Here is a 17,327-nt window from a genome sequence, read left to right as displayed (position 1 = left end):
ACTTGATCTAGACACTGACCCGCCGACTGACACAGGCGCTGACTTGACGACATGGCCTAGACACTAACCCGCCGACTGACGCAGGTACCCCTCTTGACAACCCGACCCAGGCGCCGACCTGGCCGCCTGACACAAGCGCCAGCCTGACGACCTCGAGGAATTCACCACCGTACCCCGGTTCTGACAGGATGCGACGAGTCTTACCGTTTGGAGGCTTTTCACCCACCTAACCCGCGAGGACTCCGGTATATAAAGACCTCACCCCCCAAAGGGGAAGGGGATGGAAAAGAAAGGGAAGCAACCCTGCTCTCTAGCTCTCTCATATTATCTTCAAAGCTCTCTACAATAAGAGTGCTAACTTAGGCATCGAAGATCCCCCATCGGGAAAGTACCCCCAGGACCTCTGATTCAATTCTCGCAGGTCCTTCAGCTCCTGCCGCCTACGAAGAGGAGGAAAAGATGTAGTTCTCGAAAGTCCCTCAGCTCCCCCCACCTACAAGGAGGAGGAAGAAATGGAGTTCTCGGAGGTCCCTCAGCTCCCGCCACCTACAAGGAGGAGGAAAAGATGGAGTTCTCGGAGGTCCCTTAGCTCCCGCCACCTACAAAGAGGAGGAAAAGATGGAGTTCTCGCAGGTCTCTTAGCTCCCGCCACCTACAAAGAGGAGGAAAAGATGGAGTTCTCGCAGGTCTCTCAGCTCTCGCCACCTACAAAGAGGAGGAGAAGATGAAGTTCTCGCAGGTCCCTCATCTCCCGTGGCCTACAAAGGAAAGAAGACCACCTCATGCTGAGGGCAGTCGGATTGCGCCGCACCAGGGAGCTCCAACATTCTCTCAAGGCATCGACCGCCTAGTAGGGAGTTCACCAGGCAGTTTGCCCCCAGGCAGTTCGTCCCCAGGCAGTTCGCCACCAAGGCAGTTCGCCCCCAGGCAGTTCGCCGCCAAGGAGTTCGCCACCAGGCAGTTCGCCACCAAGGCAGTTCACCCCAATGCAGTTCGCCCCCAGGCAGTTCGCCACCAAGGCAGTTCGCCCCTAGGTAGTTCGCCACCAGGCAGTTCACCACCAAGGCAGTTCGCCCCCAGGCAATTCGCCACCAGGCAATTCGCCACCAAGGCAGTTCGCCCCCAGGCAGTTCGCCCCCAGGCAGTTCGCCCCCAGGCAGTTCGCCCCCAAGGCAGTTCGCCCCCAGGCAGTTCGCCACCAGTCAGTTCGCCACCAAGGCAGTTCGCCCCCAGGCAGTTCGCCACCAAGGCAGTTCGCCCCCAGGCAGTTCGCCACCAGGGAGTTCGCTACCAGGCAGTTCGCCACCAAGACAGTTCGCCCCCAGGCAGTTCACCACCAAGGCACTTTGCCACCAAGGCAGTTCGCCCCCAGGCAGTTCGCCACCAAGGTAGTTCGCCCCCAGGCAGTTCGCCCCTAGGCAGTTCGCCACCAAGGCAGTTTACCACCAAGCAGTTCGCCACCAAGCAGTTAGTCACCAAGCAGTTCTCCCCCAGGGAGTTCGCCCCCAAGTAGTTCGTCACTAAGGCACGCCACCACCGGGTCAAATAATGAGGTACTTTGCAAAAAAATTCTACATCACAAAACATTGGTACGTGGCCGAAAATGGTTACATCAATTGGCGCTGTCTGTGGGAACCCGCTACAAAAAGCTAAGTTCTCATCCTACCAAAGCTAAGTTCTCATCTTGCCAAAACTAAGTCCTCACTTTTTAGAAATTGAAGCATTTTTTATGAACTTAGAGACTATGCAGGGAGCTAATGGACTAAGTAGCTCTACCAACCTTACTTTCAATTCAGATAATGCCACATCAGTCCTCTCTGCAAGGTCCCCCCTACAAAGATGAGCTCTTCGTGGCTTCCGCGGGAGTTGGCAGCCAACTGACTACATAGGCGCCCTTACTGGTCGAGCCTTCCAAGGCTCCCGTGTGAGCTGGCAACCTAAAGTTAGTGGTGTTGCCCCCGAAGGTCAAGCCCCTAGTAGCTTCTTGTAGGAGTAGGTGACCGGCATTACGAAGCTGATGCAGGCCAAGCCTACGGGTCACCTCACTACTTAAGACCCGGTTGCCTCTCCGGCACGGGCAAAAGTCAAAAAAGAGAGTAGACTACGAGTCGCTCCCAAAAGCCTACGGGCCACATTACTGCTTAAGACCTGGTCGCCTCTCCGGCACGGGCAAAAGTAAAAAAAGAGTAGACTACGAGTCACTCCCAAAAGCCTACGGGCCACATTACTGCTTAAGACTCGGTCGCCTCTCTGGCACGGGCAAAAGTAAAAAAAGAGTAGACTACGAGTCGCTCCCAAAAGCCTACGGGCCACATTACTGCTCAAGACCCGGTCGCCTCTCCAGCACGGGCAAAAGTCAAAAAAGAGAGTAGACTACGAGTCGCTCCCAAAAGCCTATGGGCCACATTACTGCTTAAGACCCGGTCGCCTCTCCGGCACGGGCAAAAGTAAAAAAAGAGTAGATTACGAGTCGCTCCCAAAAGCCTACGGGTCACATTACTGCTTAAGACCCGGTCGCCTCTCCGGCACGGGCAAAAGTCAAAAAAGAGTAGACTACGAGTCACTCCCAAAAGCCTACGGGCCACATTACTACTTAAGACCCGGTCGCCTCTTCGGCACGGGCAAAAGTAAAAAAAGAGTAGACTACGAGTCGCTCCCAAAAGCCTACGGGCCACATTACTGCTCAAGACCCGGTCGCCTCTCCGGCATGGGCAAAGTCAAAAAAGAATAGACTACGAGTCGCTCCCAAAGCCTACGGGCCATACTAGTAATTGGATCAGCACTTACTAGCTCATCGACTTACGGGCCAAAAGAAATCTACTCCCTTCGCTGAGTTACTATCAGCTCGGAAGTGGGGGGCTATTGATGAGGGCAGATTTGGCCCTCCAGTAAAATTGTGACACATGGCACCTCGTGACAACGAGGAAAACACCCAGCCAACAAACTTACGAAGTTGGTGACCCACCCGGGCACCAGTCTGGCCGGCCTGGCACGACCTGCGTGCGGCCTGACGCGCGCCTGCGCGACCTGCGCCCGGCCTGACGCACGCCTGCCGACTGACGCAGGCACCCCTCTTGACAACCCGGCCCAGGCGCCGACCTGGCCGCCTGACACAAGCGCCAGCCTGACGACCTCGAGGAATTCACCACCGTACCCCGGTTCTGACAGGATGCGACGAGTCTTACCGTTTGGAGGCTTTTCACCCACCTAACCCGCGAGGACTCCGGTATATAAAGACCTCACCCCCAAAGGGGAAGGGGATGGAAAAGAAAGGGAAGTAACCCTGCTCTCTAGCTCTCTCATATTATCTTCAAAGCTCTCTACAATAAGAGTGCTAACTTAGGCATCGGAGAGCCCCCACCGGGAAAGTACCCCCGGGACCTTTGATTCAGTTCTCGCAGGTCCTTCAGCTCCCGCCGCCTACGAAGAGGAGGAAAAGATGTAGTTCTCGGAAGTCCCTCAGCTCCCCCCACCTACAAGGAGGAGGAAGAGATGGAGTTCTCAGAGGTCCCTCAGCTCCCGCCACCTACAAGGAGGAGGAAAAGATGGAGTTCTCGGAGGTCCCTTAGCTCCCGCCACCTACAAAGAGGAGGAAAAGATGGAGTTCTCGCAGGTCTCTTAGCTCCCGCCACCTACAAAGAGGAGGAAAAGATGGAGTTCTCGCAGGTCTCTCAGCTCCCACCACCTACAAAGAGGAGGAGAAGATGAAGTTCTCGCAGGTCCCTCATCTCCCGCAGCCTACAAAGGAAAGAAGACCACCTCATGCTGAGGGCAGTCGGATTGCGCCGCACCAGGGAGCTCCAACATTCTCTTAAGGCATCAGCCGCCTAGTAGGGAGTTCGCCAGGCAGTTCGTCCCCAGGCAGTTCGCCACTAGGCAGTTCGCCACCAGACAGTTTGCCCCCAAGGCAGTTCGCCCCCAAGGCAGTTCGTCCCCAGGCAGTTCGCCCCCAGGCAGTTCGCCCTCAGGCAGTTCGCCACCAAGGCAGTTCGCCCCCAGGCTGTTCGCCCCCAGGGAGTTCGCCACCAGGCAGTTCGCCCCAGGCAGTTCGCCACCAAGGCAGTTCGCCCCCAGGCAGTTCGCCACAAAGCAGTTAGTCACCAAGTAGTTCTCCCCCAGGGAGTTCGCCCCCAAGTAGCTCGTCACTAAGGCACGCCACCACTGGGTCGAATAACGAGGTACTTTGCAAAAAAAATCTACATCACAAAACATTGGTACGTGGCCGAAAACGGTTACATCAATCATATTAAATAAAAATTATTTTTATTTATGACAAAAATGGAATACACAATTTAGTAGTAGTAGTAGTAATAATTGTTATTGTAATTTAAAATTTCTATAGGTGCACATTTAGTATTTAAGTTTATTTTTAACCATATTGTTACTTTTATTAATTTTCAATTTCTATCATAACTATGACATATCTAAAATTAAAGTAATTAATATGAAAAAAAAAATCCATACGTGCAATGCACATGCTTAATTACTAGTATTTTAAAAATTACTCAAAAATAAAACCATTATTTACCCAAGTGGTGGCTAAGCAATTTAACCATATGAATCAAATTCATCAACTTATGAAGTCATAGTTAGGTAATAACATTTTTAAAATATAAATAAATATAGAAAATTATAAAAATATAAAAATAGACATATTTTTATTAATCAAATTAAAAAAATAAGTGTAATAAATAAGAATTATTTTTATTGATAATAAAAATGAAATACATAATTTAAAACTGACTAAAAATAAAATTATTTTACTATTTGGCAAAGATCAGTAGTTCAACTTTTGTGTCAAATGTGTTAACATTTAATGTCATAGATAAATAATAAAAATTAATAAAATATAAAAATATTAGTTGCAAACAAAGCACATGTATAATATTATATAATTATCATATTAAGCAAAAAGTAAGTATGACATATCATAATTATTTTTACACACAAAAATACAAAAAATATAGAAAAAATTGAACACATCTATAATTCTATATTTACATTACTATTAAAAATATGAATAAGATTGTGAAATTTTCTTTTGACTAAAATACTTATTTTTGAATTTAGTCATATTTAATTGTGAGGTTTAAATTGTAAATTGAACTACTTTTCATCTCATTTGATTCCTCTATTTGAATCTTACATTTTTTTGATAAATGAACAAAAAAAAAAAACACCAAAAGGAAAAAATATTATAAAAAGAAGAATCTAGCCAAACATGTAGGCTTATCAATGATACTTGAAACTTCACACAACTTGATCTGATTATCACATATTAAGATGATGTATTTATGTAATCAGATTTGCATTTTGCAATTTTCATCTGATTAATAATAAAAAATAAAAAGAATATATAAAAATAAAAATAAAAAATATATTTATATAATTTTTTGGATACATTATTACTATCATTATCATCATTGAGAATTGCCATGTGCAAAGCACATACATGCTTACTAGTATATTTAAGTCACTGAACGTGCTTACTGATCTACACTCTAAATGGTGGGCTGTCAACCGGTTGGTTCTATATGACTGACCTACCCAAACAAAATCAATATAGTGGACTAGTATTTCTTAGTTTTATCATTTTATCCAGATTAATAATTGGATCAGTTATGGTTCTAAAATGATAATTTGAAGATAATATATAAAAAATAATTTTAATTAAAAATGCTTCATTTGTTAACTTAAAAATAATTTAGTATTTTGCTGTCATTTTTATTAAAGCAGTATTATAAAAAATCATGTTTTAAGTTGTTATTTATATAAATAATTATATTTGTTAGTATATATAATTGGACCTACCAGGTTGGACCCAATTACACTAGTTATTAATTGGGAAGGTTGTGGGCCTATGATTTTGTCCTGATTAAATAATTAGGACATCTCCCTTACTTTGTATTGTTATTCATAGGGAAATGTTCCCAATACATGGTGGGATAGTGCTATGAGATTGGTATGAAGTACACTCTCTAAGGAACAAATCCTGATTCGTTGACAGCCCTATCAACAAGCAACCACTACAGCCACACACATCATGAACATCCCCTCGTAGCTAGGATTGTTGGGAACATTTGTTGGAGTTGAGATTTGTACCCAACAAAATATATTCCAACCCGCTTTTAACTTGATCTCATACCACACACGGTTGTCAAATCAAGTTGGGAGGAGTTTGGATCAAGTCTCAATACAAGATCCCAACAGCAGCCATGCATTGGGAATATCTCCTTTATCCTTGATGGCAAGATGTTTCTGATGTACCCGGATGAGCTGGAGACAAAAGCATATACACCCGGCTGAACTATCTATCAAGGTTGAACATGCTAATGCTCATTGTAGGATCCATCTGGGACCGAGCTGTACTAAACACTGACATATTCAACCATAATAAGTAGTTCAGCCGGGTGTGTATGTTTTTATCTCCAATTAATCTGTTCCCCTAATGTACAACTATAATGTAGTTGGGACCTGTAATGGGACTAAATCCAGCCTCAGTTGGAAGCATTTTGGAATGTATTTGATAGGAGGAGATCCAGATTCATCTGTTGGTAGCAGATTCTCTTTTGGATGGTATTGAGCCTATATCACCTGCCAACAAAATATGATTCAACACCCTCCAACACACCGTATATATCATACATAATGGGTCCACTCCCACTTTTATGATGGGTAACATTATCAATGTGAGATGTACGGTGCCAGATTATGGTGGTAGGAGATGCCAACTCGTGAATATCTGGGCTCAAGAGTTTTAAAACCGTGGGATTTGCCGCTGTCATGTAACTATCTTTTATTGGAGTTGAAATCACCCTTCCACAAGATTGTTTCCCACAACTTCTCACAGCACATCTCTGTGATGTTTCAGCATTTCTGATATTTGTTATCAGGAAATGTTTCTAATATATGGTGAAAATGTGCTGTGGGATGTTATGAGAAATTATCTTATGAGAGACTGATTTGAACTATTTTTATGTGGAAAAACTTTGGCTATTTGGGATCAGGAGTATGGTTGACCTCTGCCCTGAACCCGCCCGTTGCCATTCTTAGGCCAAAAGTTTCAAGTTTGTGCTTTGCATGCATAGAAGAGGCCCATTAGTAGGGAAATTTTTTATTATCTTTGGGAGTGGAGACGGGATCTGCTTCTCACAAATGGGCGCCTCACATGCACATCCACCTTGCATTCAAAACATCTTCTGTAAATAATAATTAATAAATGCAGAAGATGTTCCTAATACATGGTAGGATGTGCATGTGAGACGCCTGTGATGCACCAGGTGTGAGAAACAGATCCAGTCTCTTCGGGGTGAAGAGGTAGGGGCCATTTTCACAAATTCTAATGGAGTGTAGTGCCATGTTGGCTTTTGACATGAAAGACGTCGAATCAAAATTCGACAGCTGTCGTTTATGACTTCATCCCTTAAATACTCCTAAAGCCATGCATGGAGTGCTGACTGGATTCGTCCATTTCCGCTCTAAAATGAAAAATACTCTTGCACGATCCGCGTTTACATCTGCCCCCCCCCCCACAGAATGCGCCCAGAAACGTTTTACATGAACATCTCAGCGTGCATCAAGAATGTACTTGTCATTGGGACAATTTTGGGGCGCATTATGTTGGGGCAGATGTGACTTTGCACGATCCATCTTGGCTGCTCATATAGGGAAAGGCGTATGGCTGATAATAAGGGTAATTTAGTAACTATGCTGACAACAGGCTTATAAGGGCTCATTTCTCGATCTCCATTGTTAATTACTTAATTTGTCATTATCACTTCTGTTAAGAGTCGAAACTCGGAGGTCGAAATCTCTCTTCTCTCAATCGCCCCCCTTCTGTTTCTCTCTCTCTCTGCAACTCTTCTGGTATTTCGGGTCTTCTTCAAACCTAGTTGCTGACGCCCTTTCCAGCTTTAGCTTGTGTAAGAATTGGGTTCGAAGTTAGGGATTTGATTTTTTTTTCCCGGTTGATATCTGAAATCTACGGATGGCTCAGGCTGTCGAAGAATGGTACAAGCAGATGCCAATCATCACTCGGTCATATCTTACAGCTGCAATTGTCACAACCGTTGGATGCTCTCTCGAGGTATGCATTTTAACTCTTATTTTCTATTTATCTATTTCTTTGATCTTCTCCTCTTTGTGCTTATTGCACGATTTTATGGGCTCTGTGGTTTTAGATTTTCATTTTATTTCTTCTTTTTTTATTGGTAAAGACATCGTTTTCTTCATCTAACGCTCCTGCCCCTGGGTAATTGGGTTGATCAATTTGAGTTTAATCTCGGATGGATTGGTTTGAACTTTGACGAATTGTATAGCTTTGGGTTCATTCGAATTACCGAAGATTTATATTTCTGTGATGTGTCATTTTTTCTTTTGTTGTTTTGGCGTTATGTAAAGGAACTTAGGAGTTTAGAGAATTTCGAAGCTGGTTTTTGCTCCTTTATTTCCATGGTTTGCATTATATATGTTTCCCTTATTTTTGCAGATAATCTCGCCGTATAATTTGTATTTGAATCCAAATCTTGTCGTACGGCAGTATGAATTCTGGCGCCTCATCACAAATTTCTTGTACTTCCGGAAAATGGGTAATTCTAACTTTATTTTGAATATATTTTGATTCATATCAGGCGGCATTGTATTGTAGTTCTTTTGGATGCACCCACCGGAAGAAATGATACTGTTTTGAGGAATGCCAAAACAGTAGATCAGTTGTAAATAATTGAAGTGATACTGCAAATGGTTCCTCGTGGAATTGATTATCTTGGTCAGTCCTCTGATGAACAGCATCTTGCCTTAAGATTTGGCATGTAAGAGATTCCAGAAGGGTAGTATAAAAGCACTCTCTTTTTACCCCTTTATCTTGAATGAGACTAATTAAATATTAAAGTAGGCATTCTGTTATTGATCAAAAACACAAGTAGGCAAATAAAACGGGATTTAACAAAGTGAATCTGCTATGTCATTCTCCTAGTTGTTTAGAATAGTTAAACGTGAGGAATGCCAAAACAGTAGATCAATTGTAAATAATTGTGGTGATACTGCAATTATGCAAATGGTTCCTCGTGGAATTGATTATCTTGGTTAGTCTGATGAACAGCATATTACCTTAAGTGTTGACATGCATGAGGTTCAAGAAGGATAGTATACAAGTACTCTCTTTTTATCCCTTTACCTTGAATGCAACTAATTAAATATTAAAGTAGGCAAATGAAAAATGGATTGAACAAAGTGAAGCTGCTATATTATGCTCTTGGTTGTTTAGTATAGTCAAATGTGAGTGTTTCACTTCCATGGCACAAATAAAATACGACTCTTAGCCAAGGTTCAAAGTATCGGAAATGCCAACTGTATTGGAAAGGCAATTTTAAGAGACGTATCGAGTTACGCATGCGTATCGGAGAAAAATTAAGATATGCATGATAAACACTATAAATCATAAAAATACATCAATAATACTAAATATAAGACCTCAATGAGGTATATATACATTAAATTAATATATTTTAATGGTTTTATGAAGAAATACACTGTAGTTAATTATAATTTCATTAAAAACCTATGTTTAACTATAATTTATAAATATTCTTAAGTTTTATGGGATGGGAAAAACCCAACTCCTCTATCCAACCATAAAACATGCATTGGCACAACTCTTAATTGAAAATATAATTAATAATTATTTATTATTTAAATAATTATTATTTATTTTTATTTTTAAAAACTATAAAAAATAAATAAACATTATACAATATATTCCAAAAAAGTTATTAAAGAGGAAATTTCAATTTCTTTGTGGATATGATAGATCATACATAGAATTATTAAAGAAAAATTTTCAATTGCTCTACGGATATGATAGATAAATCCATAGATCTAAAATATATGTCTTTATAGGCAAAGAAAAAAAATTACATTTTCAAATTTTTTGTTAATTTATATCTTTCCCAAATATCTTCGTGAAATTTCCATAGATCTACTCATAACACAAGAAAAATTGTGATTTTGAATGTAAGAAATGTAGATCAGCATAGAATTAAACATTCAAGAAAAAAAGAAATCACAAGACATTATAAAAAATTGAAAAAACTTACATATTTTTTCAAAATTTGAAAAATATTTAAAAAATAATAGTGAATCACACTTGTTTCTTGCAAATTTTTGCATATCTATTACTTTAGGAACGAGGTTTGGAGTTTTAGAGTCATTTGGGGGGTGAAAGAAGGCTTATTTCAGGGGAAAGAAGCTTTCTTCCCCCCTTTTTTTTTTCAAATTTTGGCCGTATCTTTTTCGTAGCGTATCGGTCAATATGCCCCAATATGGTGGAAAAAAGACAATACAGCCGATTTTCCACCGTATCTCGTATTGGACTTTTAAAGATACGATACGCATTGAAATTTAAAACCTTGCTCTTAGCTATTGTCAATGACAGGTTTTTGTCCTCATATTTATACATTATTTTCTAATATCTATATCTTCATCGAGGCCTCTCAAAAATGCACCTTGCAGTGTTATCCTTAAAACATAAAAGAGAACCTAAAAATGAACTTAATCTTTAGAACTGGCCAATTTTTTTTCTCTAATGTCAATTGTGGACTTCATGCCAAATGAAATACAAATCATGTTGAGCACCTTAAGAAACACAACAAAACAAACAATTATAACACTGACAAACAAACACCTTTCTGGTGGGTGAGTGTAAGCCATACTGACTAAGTGATCCAATGCATGCAAAAATATTTAGGAGTAGCACACTTGATACATTCCGATGGTGCCAAATAAGGTTTGCTTGTGCACACACTGATTTGAATCATGAAAAAACATAGTCCATACATAATGGGGGACTACTCATCCTTTACTTTTTCTCTTACTGTGTTTTTACTATTGTTTACATCGTAGCAATTTATGCTTGTAAAACTTCAGACTAACAATTGTCAGAATGTGGGCTCAAGCCTTAGAAAAATGCCAAAGGCTAGGTTTGTATCCATTCCACCCTTGGAACTTAGAAGACCCCAAATGGTTGGGACCATCATTGGGTGATGGCCTTATTATTGTTTGCATGTTTTTCCTTGGATTTATCTTGATGTTTCTCGTCCATTGTTTATGAGAATGACTTACACCTTCATTACATGTCATATGTTTTTGGGTTAATTACATAAATACCCCTGAACTATTTGACAATTACTTAAACCACCCCTAAGGTTTAAAGACCTACTTAAAGACCCCTAAAGTATGATGCAATATTTCACATACTACCCTTCCATTAGTTGACTGTCACATTCTGCTTGCATGTGACATTAAGTGACACTTCTAATTTTTGAAAACCCAATTTTTCCGTCACCGGTCACCACCAACCTTACCCCTGTTGACACAGTACTAGGCATTCACCACCATGTTACCATCAGCAGTTCCAGTCTCTCTACTTTTCCTCCTTTTATGCTTTTCTTTTCATTTATTTCACTCTGTTTTCAGCAACTGAAATAGAGGAACAACCGAACCAAAACTGATGAGGAACTTTTTGACTGAACCTAGTGGAAATTGCTACTGATGAAAAAAACTGGTGGAAATTGCTTCAATTTGTTCATTCAAGAATTGTAGGTTTGGATTTATGGTGTTGAGTTCTGCCTGGGTTTGCAATAGCCCTTTCTTTATGTTCTGTCTCAATACCTTGTCAATGAAGAAATTTGAATCAGAACCATCTAGTGCTTCTTTTTCTTTATAAATTTTGTGTTAAGGCCCCCTCCTTGATTGGGCTAACAACAAGTCGGCAAGGAGTTGAAAAAGCATGGTGTTCATTAGATCTTTCCCAGAGTTGTCTCATCTGGATTACTTCTCTTCCACTTCTTAAACCCATCAAACCCTATTACTTCTTTGCTGATCTTGATGCTCTCTAATTTGGATCTGTTTCCTAGTTGTCCACAATTTTGTCTCTCTGTTCTCTCTGAAACAGAGTGCAAAAGGTTTCTTCTTCACCTTCCCAATGCCTTCTCTTTCCTTCTCAACCTTAATGGGTAAAGGTAGTGAGTGGCTTTCTGGCATAAGAATGTACCTAGCTTCACTTCCTTTCTCTTTTGAATGGAAATCCCAAAATGAATTTTCTTTCAAAGTCCTAGAATCATTCCCATTGGGATTCTTTCACTTACTTTTCCCAGATTTATGAGGACTGTAGAAGCCAATCATGGAGGCAGCTTCTTTGATTGCATTGGGGACCTGTGCTTGGCCTTTGTTATGGGTGCATGCCAGGTCCTATGCATGAAGACACCGATGACCCATGTCAACCATGCTCTTCTGAAGGTTCGAAGTGCAACACCTCTAACGTTGAGAACATGGAGGGCCCATGATGGAGTGCTATGTGGCAACAGTCCATGATGGAATCAATGCTAAGTGGTGTTTTCAATCAGTTATTTGATTAGTTGTTTTCTCTTGTTATTTTGTTTGTTGCTAGATGAACATCATTATGACTTGATTTTAGTATCATTAGGGAAGCAATTGAGATGAAACATCATTATGACTTGATTTTATGTTAGCTACTATGATACCAGAAAAACTGTAACCAATCAACTGGTATCATAAAGGTGGCAACATGTGGTATTTATCAAAGTTCACGGGGACTCTTCCCCCATGGTCTAACACATTCAGATTGAATCTTTGAATCTTTGGAACCACCACGATTTTGCCCCTATTATTCCAGATTAAAGATTAGTAGGGGTGATGTGAATGTTAATCATTATGGCTGAGGTGGCCAACTGTGTTGGAGGAACCAACCCCAGGCAATATGCAGTTAAGTTGCAGCAACAGATGAAAAAAGAAGAAAGAGAGGGGGGAAGAATGGGGAAGAAGAAAAGAAGCAAAGAATCACTGATAGAAAGCATCATGGTAAAGGTGGCACACTGGGTGCAACCATTGAGTTTATTCTCGGACTTTACTATTGATGATATAATCACATCGTGGGGCAGAGTGGCAGCTTCGTCATCCTCAAAAAAAGAAAATCCTAAGAGATTGGGTCCCACCTGTAAATGGATTCCTCAAACTGAATTTCGATGGTAGTAGCTTTGGTAACCCAGGCCCTTCAGGAATCGGAGGGGTATTAAGGGATGAAAATGAAGTAATCTTGGGTTTGTTTCCCGGATCACTTGGAGTAGGGAGTTCAACAACGCTGAGTTGAAGGCAGTGATATTTGGGATTGAAAAAGCTATGGAGTTGGGGGTAAGGAGACTGATAGTTGAATGAGATTCTAAAGTTGTCCTAAGCTGGCTGAAATTGGTAACCCGGGCCCTTCAGGAATCAGAGGGGTATTAAGGGATGAAAATGAAGTAATCTTGGGTTTGTTTCCCGGACCACTTGGAGTAGGGAATTCAACAATGCTGAGTTGAAGGCAGTGATATTTGGGATTTAAAAAGCTATGGAGTTGGGGGTAAGGAGACTGATAGTTGAATGAGACTCTAAAGTTGTCCTAAGCTGGCTGAAATGAACAAAGCAGACTCCTTGGTGCTTCAAAAATGGAATCAGAAAGTTCAGGAGTATATCAAAGGATATGCAGCTGGTTCTTTACCCCAAGATCAGCCAATGGTTTAGAAGATCAGTTAGCAAAGCAAGGGGTAAACAGGGAACAGTGCTTTTGGGCTAATTTGTAAAGTGAAAAGTTAAAGATTTCTAGTAACTGATGTCCTTTGGTTGAGTTTGTGTGGGGTAGCCAAACCTAAAAGCTGTAATCCTCTCTGTTTTATTAATAAATTTTCTGTTACTGATAAAAAAAAATGAATGGGGAAGATAGTTCAAGGGTATTTTAGGTAATTAACCCTCAATAGTCTAACCAATAACTGGTTGCACATTTCATCTTGTATAAATTCATTATAACCCCCAAATCCTATTTGAACTCCAGGACATGCACTTTTCAGAAAATTCAGACAATTCTCTGTCCAGTAAATAGATAAGCCATCTGCGATAGGGATATGTCATCATAGGTGGAGTTTCACTATGATTATTCATAATCCAGAAAAGATCCCACTTTTCTAATGCTCAGTAATATTCAGTCTTTTGGATTACAAGTGATTGATCACAAAAAAACCTTTGTTTTTGATACAGGTTGGTAGCTCAGTAAGGAAGTTTTTGGATTACATAGGATGCAGTATGAATTTTACCATATCCAAATCTGTACTTGGAGAAAAGCATCATATTATTATTCTCTTGCTTATATTCATATTTTCTTGCTCTCTCAAGCCTTATCTTACTGGAGCTATTCTTTCTTGGCAATGCAGACTTGGACTTCCTATTCCACATGTTCTTTCTTGCTCGATACTGCAAGCTTCTTGAAGAGAACTCCTTCAGGGGAAGGACTGCAGATTTCTTTTATATGCTCTTATTTGGTGCCACAGTGTTAACTGTCATAGTGCTTGTTGGTGGGATGATACCTTATGTATCAGAGTCTTTTGCAAAAATTTTCTTCTTAAGCAATTCATTGACTTTCATGATGGTTAGTCAATGTGACATTTTTTCTTTTGTTTAACTTAAATATGATTCTATTTGTTTCTTGTATATTGTTGCCAGTTTTCACTCCACTTCTCTTCTTCATAGGTTTATGTCTGGAGCAAGCAGAATCCCTTTATCCATATGAGTTTCTTGGGACTTTTTACTTTTACAGCAGCCTATTTACCATGGGTGAGTGGTTATGAATGAAGCTTTACTATTAACTTGTTAAACTGGAAAATGGTTGAGATTAAATATTCTCATGATGTGTCTCTTATTCTTTTTACTTGGTGAGTGAAGTGAACTTCAAGATGTGAAGTACTGGTCACTTGGTTAATAAACCATTTTACATATAGGTATATGATGAGGGAAGTTAGAAAATTAGCAGCTGAAATGAATTTAACATTCAAGTGGATGGCTAGGAGTGCTAACAGGCAGGGAATCAAATAGGGTTAGCCTGTTTTGGGGTGGGGAGTTCCAATGGGAACTCGTTATAAAGATCATAACAAAAGATAAAGAAAGGCATATTAGCTTTTATTAGAGGATGAAGGACACACATCTCTTGTACATTTTTTTTTTTTGATAATTATCTCTTGTACATAATTTTGATTGTTACCAATGAGAAAAAGGCATTTTAAGATATAGCTCCAGCCCATATTATACTAGTTTCCTCTCCCTCATATAAATCTTTTAGCATTTATTCAGTGGGTACTGCCAGAAGTTCCAGTTAGAAATTAGTTCTTGCTAGTTTCTGGCTGAAGTTCTGTTCTTTAAATGGTAAGAAATTCCTAGACTCATCAAAATGGTTTTCAAAATGACCCATTCATACACCAATAACCTTCTGGTTAGTAACCAAGGGTCTGTTTAGTACTGTGGTAGATAAACTTTTATATGGTGTTGTTTGGCAGCTAGGCGCCATTAGGTGCCACATAATCTCAACAGTAAATAAACGGCTGTCTTGGGAAAACATTGAAAATGGTGTTTCCCCCAACAGTTGGCTCTCACACAAACCAAGAAAACATTTATTTAATAAACTGTCTTACAAACACCATGCAAATAGCATTTTGAGATAAACGCCTACATGGCGATGAGCTGGCACCGTTTTTCAAATAATGGCCACAGAACCAAACACCATATAAGTATTTTCATCTTTGAATCCTATTGGAAGAACTTAAGTGGGTTATCTCTTCAGCTCCTAAACATGGCAAAAAGTGGTTGGTCTATGATTGTCTCAGTGCTCCTTGTTTTTTTATTAATTGGATATGTATTATATTTGGCCAGTCTCTTTAATTGACATGTTATAGTTTCTGCAAAGTCATGAAATTCCTTAAAAGGGAGTGAGATCAAGGAATGATGCATTTGCAATTTTTTCCTAGAGTTTATCTGCTCAATTTTAATATCCTCATTTTTTTTTTTGAGTGAATTTTCTGGAAAGCTGAACTTACTACATAAGATGTCACGATTACTGTTCTGATGTTCATTTGATCCCTTTTTCTTCCAGCTCTACTGGCTTTCTTGTGTTGCATGTTTGAAAAAACTTTTGATCATGAACCTGGTAAACTGGAAAAGGATAATTGCAGGGAAAACTAGAGACTTGGAGTTGACCAAACATCTTGTTCTCCACTTTGTATTGTTAGCCTGTGTGCATTTGGATTAGAAAAAAGAGCAAAATATACAATTAATGTCTGATTTTTAACCCCTATTGCAGGTTCTTTTGGGATTCTCTATACTTGTTGGTACTAGTGCTTGGGTGGATTTGCTGGTAAGTGTCTTTTTCTAACCCAGAGTAATACAATATTGTTTGTCCAGACCAATGGCTTTTCCTTGCACATGACAGATTAGAGAGCAGGTCCATGAAAGCATGTTTCTAGCCCCTCATTTGGTCAATTGCAAAGTTTTAATTCAACCCAATACTCCTTTCATACATGGCAAATAAATAATGTTTCTAGCTTCTTTCTTTAATCCAGATCATTATTGGGGAGCTAGCTTGATACATTAGGCATCATGCCAATTTACATTGTTTGGATTGACATGTAGGCTCAAAGGCAAGAGAAACCTTTTTTTTTTCCTGTGTAAACCAGAAACACTTTTTTTTTCTGATAAAAACATCATCATCATCCATGCCTTATCCCAACTATATAGGGTCAGCTATGAATCCTGATAATAACATCAAAAGATACCATGCAAACGATTTAGGTGGTTCAAATATACTAGAATAATATGCTTTTGATGTTTCAATAGTATCCATTTGTTCCTACATGTAAAGTCATCTGTGTACTGGACCCATTTGACACCCATATATTCTATGGTTCAGGGAATGATAGCTGGCCATGCATACTATTTCCTTGAAGACGTATATCCACGGATGACAGGTCGTCGCCCACTGAGGACTCCATTGTTTATCAAGTCACTTTTTGCTGATGAAACCATAGTGGTAACTCGACCAGAAAATGTGAGATTTGCTCCCCCACCAGCACAAGAGGATCACCAAGATTAGTTTAGATATCTAAGAAATCAACATTGACATGGAAGGGTAGCCAGTGGCTGATTTTAATCTTCCCTTGCAAACAGTTGGAAGCTGCAAGTCAGCTCCAAAATCCATTAAGGCGAGAGGAATAGTGGTGATGTATCAAGTCTATGTCGTCATTAAATAACTGGTTGAATTGACAACGCTGGGATGTTAGGTATAGATTATGTTGTTGTTAATGCTTTCTAGTAGGGCTCTGTGAAGTAGTTGACCCTTTGCATAGTTATATCAATTGTATATAGTTTGGAGAGATTGTCTCGTGTATCTGTCGTTTCTTGTAATTTAACACATTTTTGACAAAGCAGGTTCCATTGCTTCTTCAGCCTTGAACAAA

General features: G+C 40.1%; 1 protein-coding gene across 1 annotated transcript; it reads left to right on the top strand.

Moving 5' to 3' along the window:
* Positions 1-7,481: 7,481 nt before the first annotated feature.
* Positions 7,482-17,327, top strand: LOC148878211 (derlin-2.2). The gene is made up of 6 exons (XM_088951137.1): positions 7,482-8,086; positions 8,489-8,588; positions 14,259-14,473; positions 14,575-14,658; positions 16,175-16,228; positions 16,781-17,327. The coding sequence occupies exons 1-6, from the start codon at positions 7,988-7,990 to the stop codon at positions 16,961-16,963; spliced, it is 735 nt and encodes a 244-aa protein (XP_088807263.1). The 5' UTR covers positions 7,482-7,987; the 3' UTR covers positions 16,964-17,327.

The sequence above is a fragment of the Nelumbo lutea genome, chromosome 1 (assembly GCF_056320005.1).
Source record: "Nelumbo lutea isolate HS-2025 chromosome 1, American lotus-T2T, whole genome shotgun sequence".
Classification (NCBI taxonomy): Eukaryota; Viridiplantae; Streptophyta; class Magnoliopsida; order Proteales; family Nelumbonaceae; genus Nelumbo; species Nelumbo lutea.
This window is presented reverse-complemented; position numbering and strand designations above follow the sequence as displayed.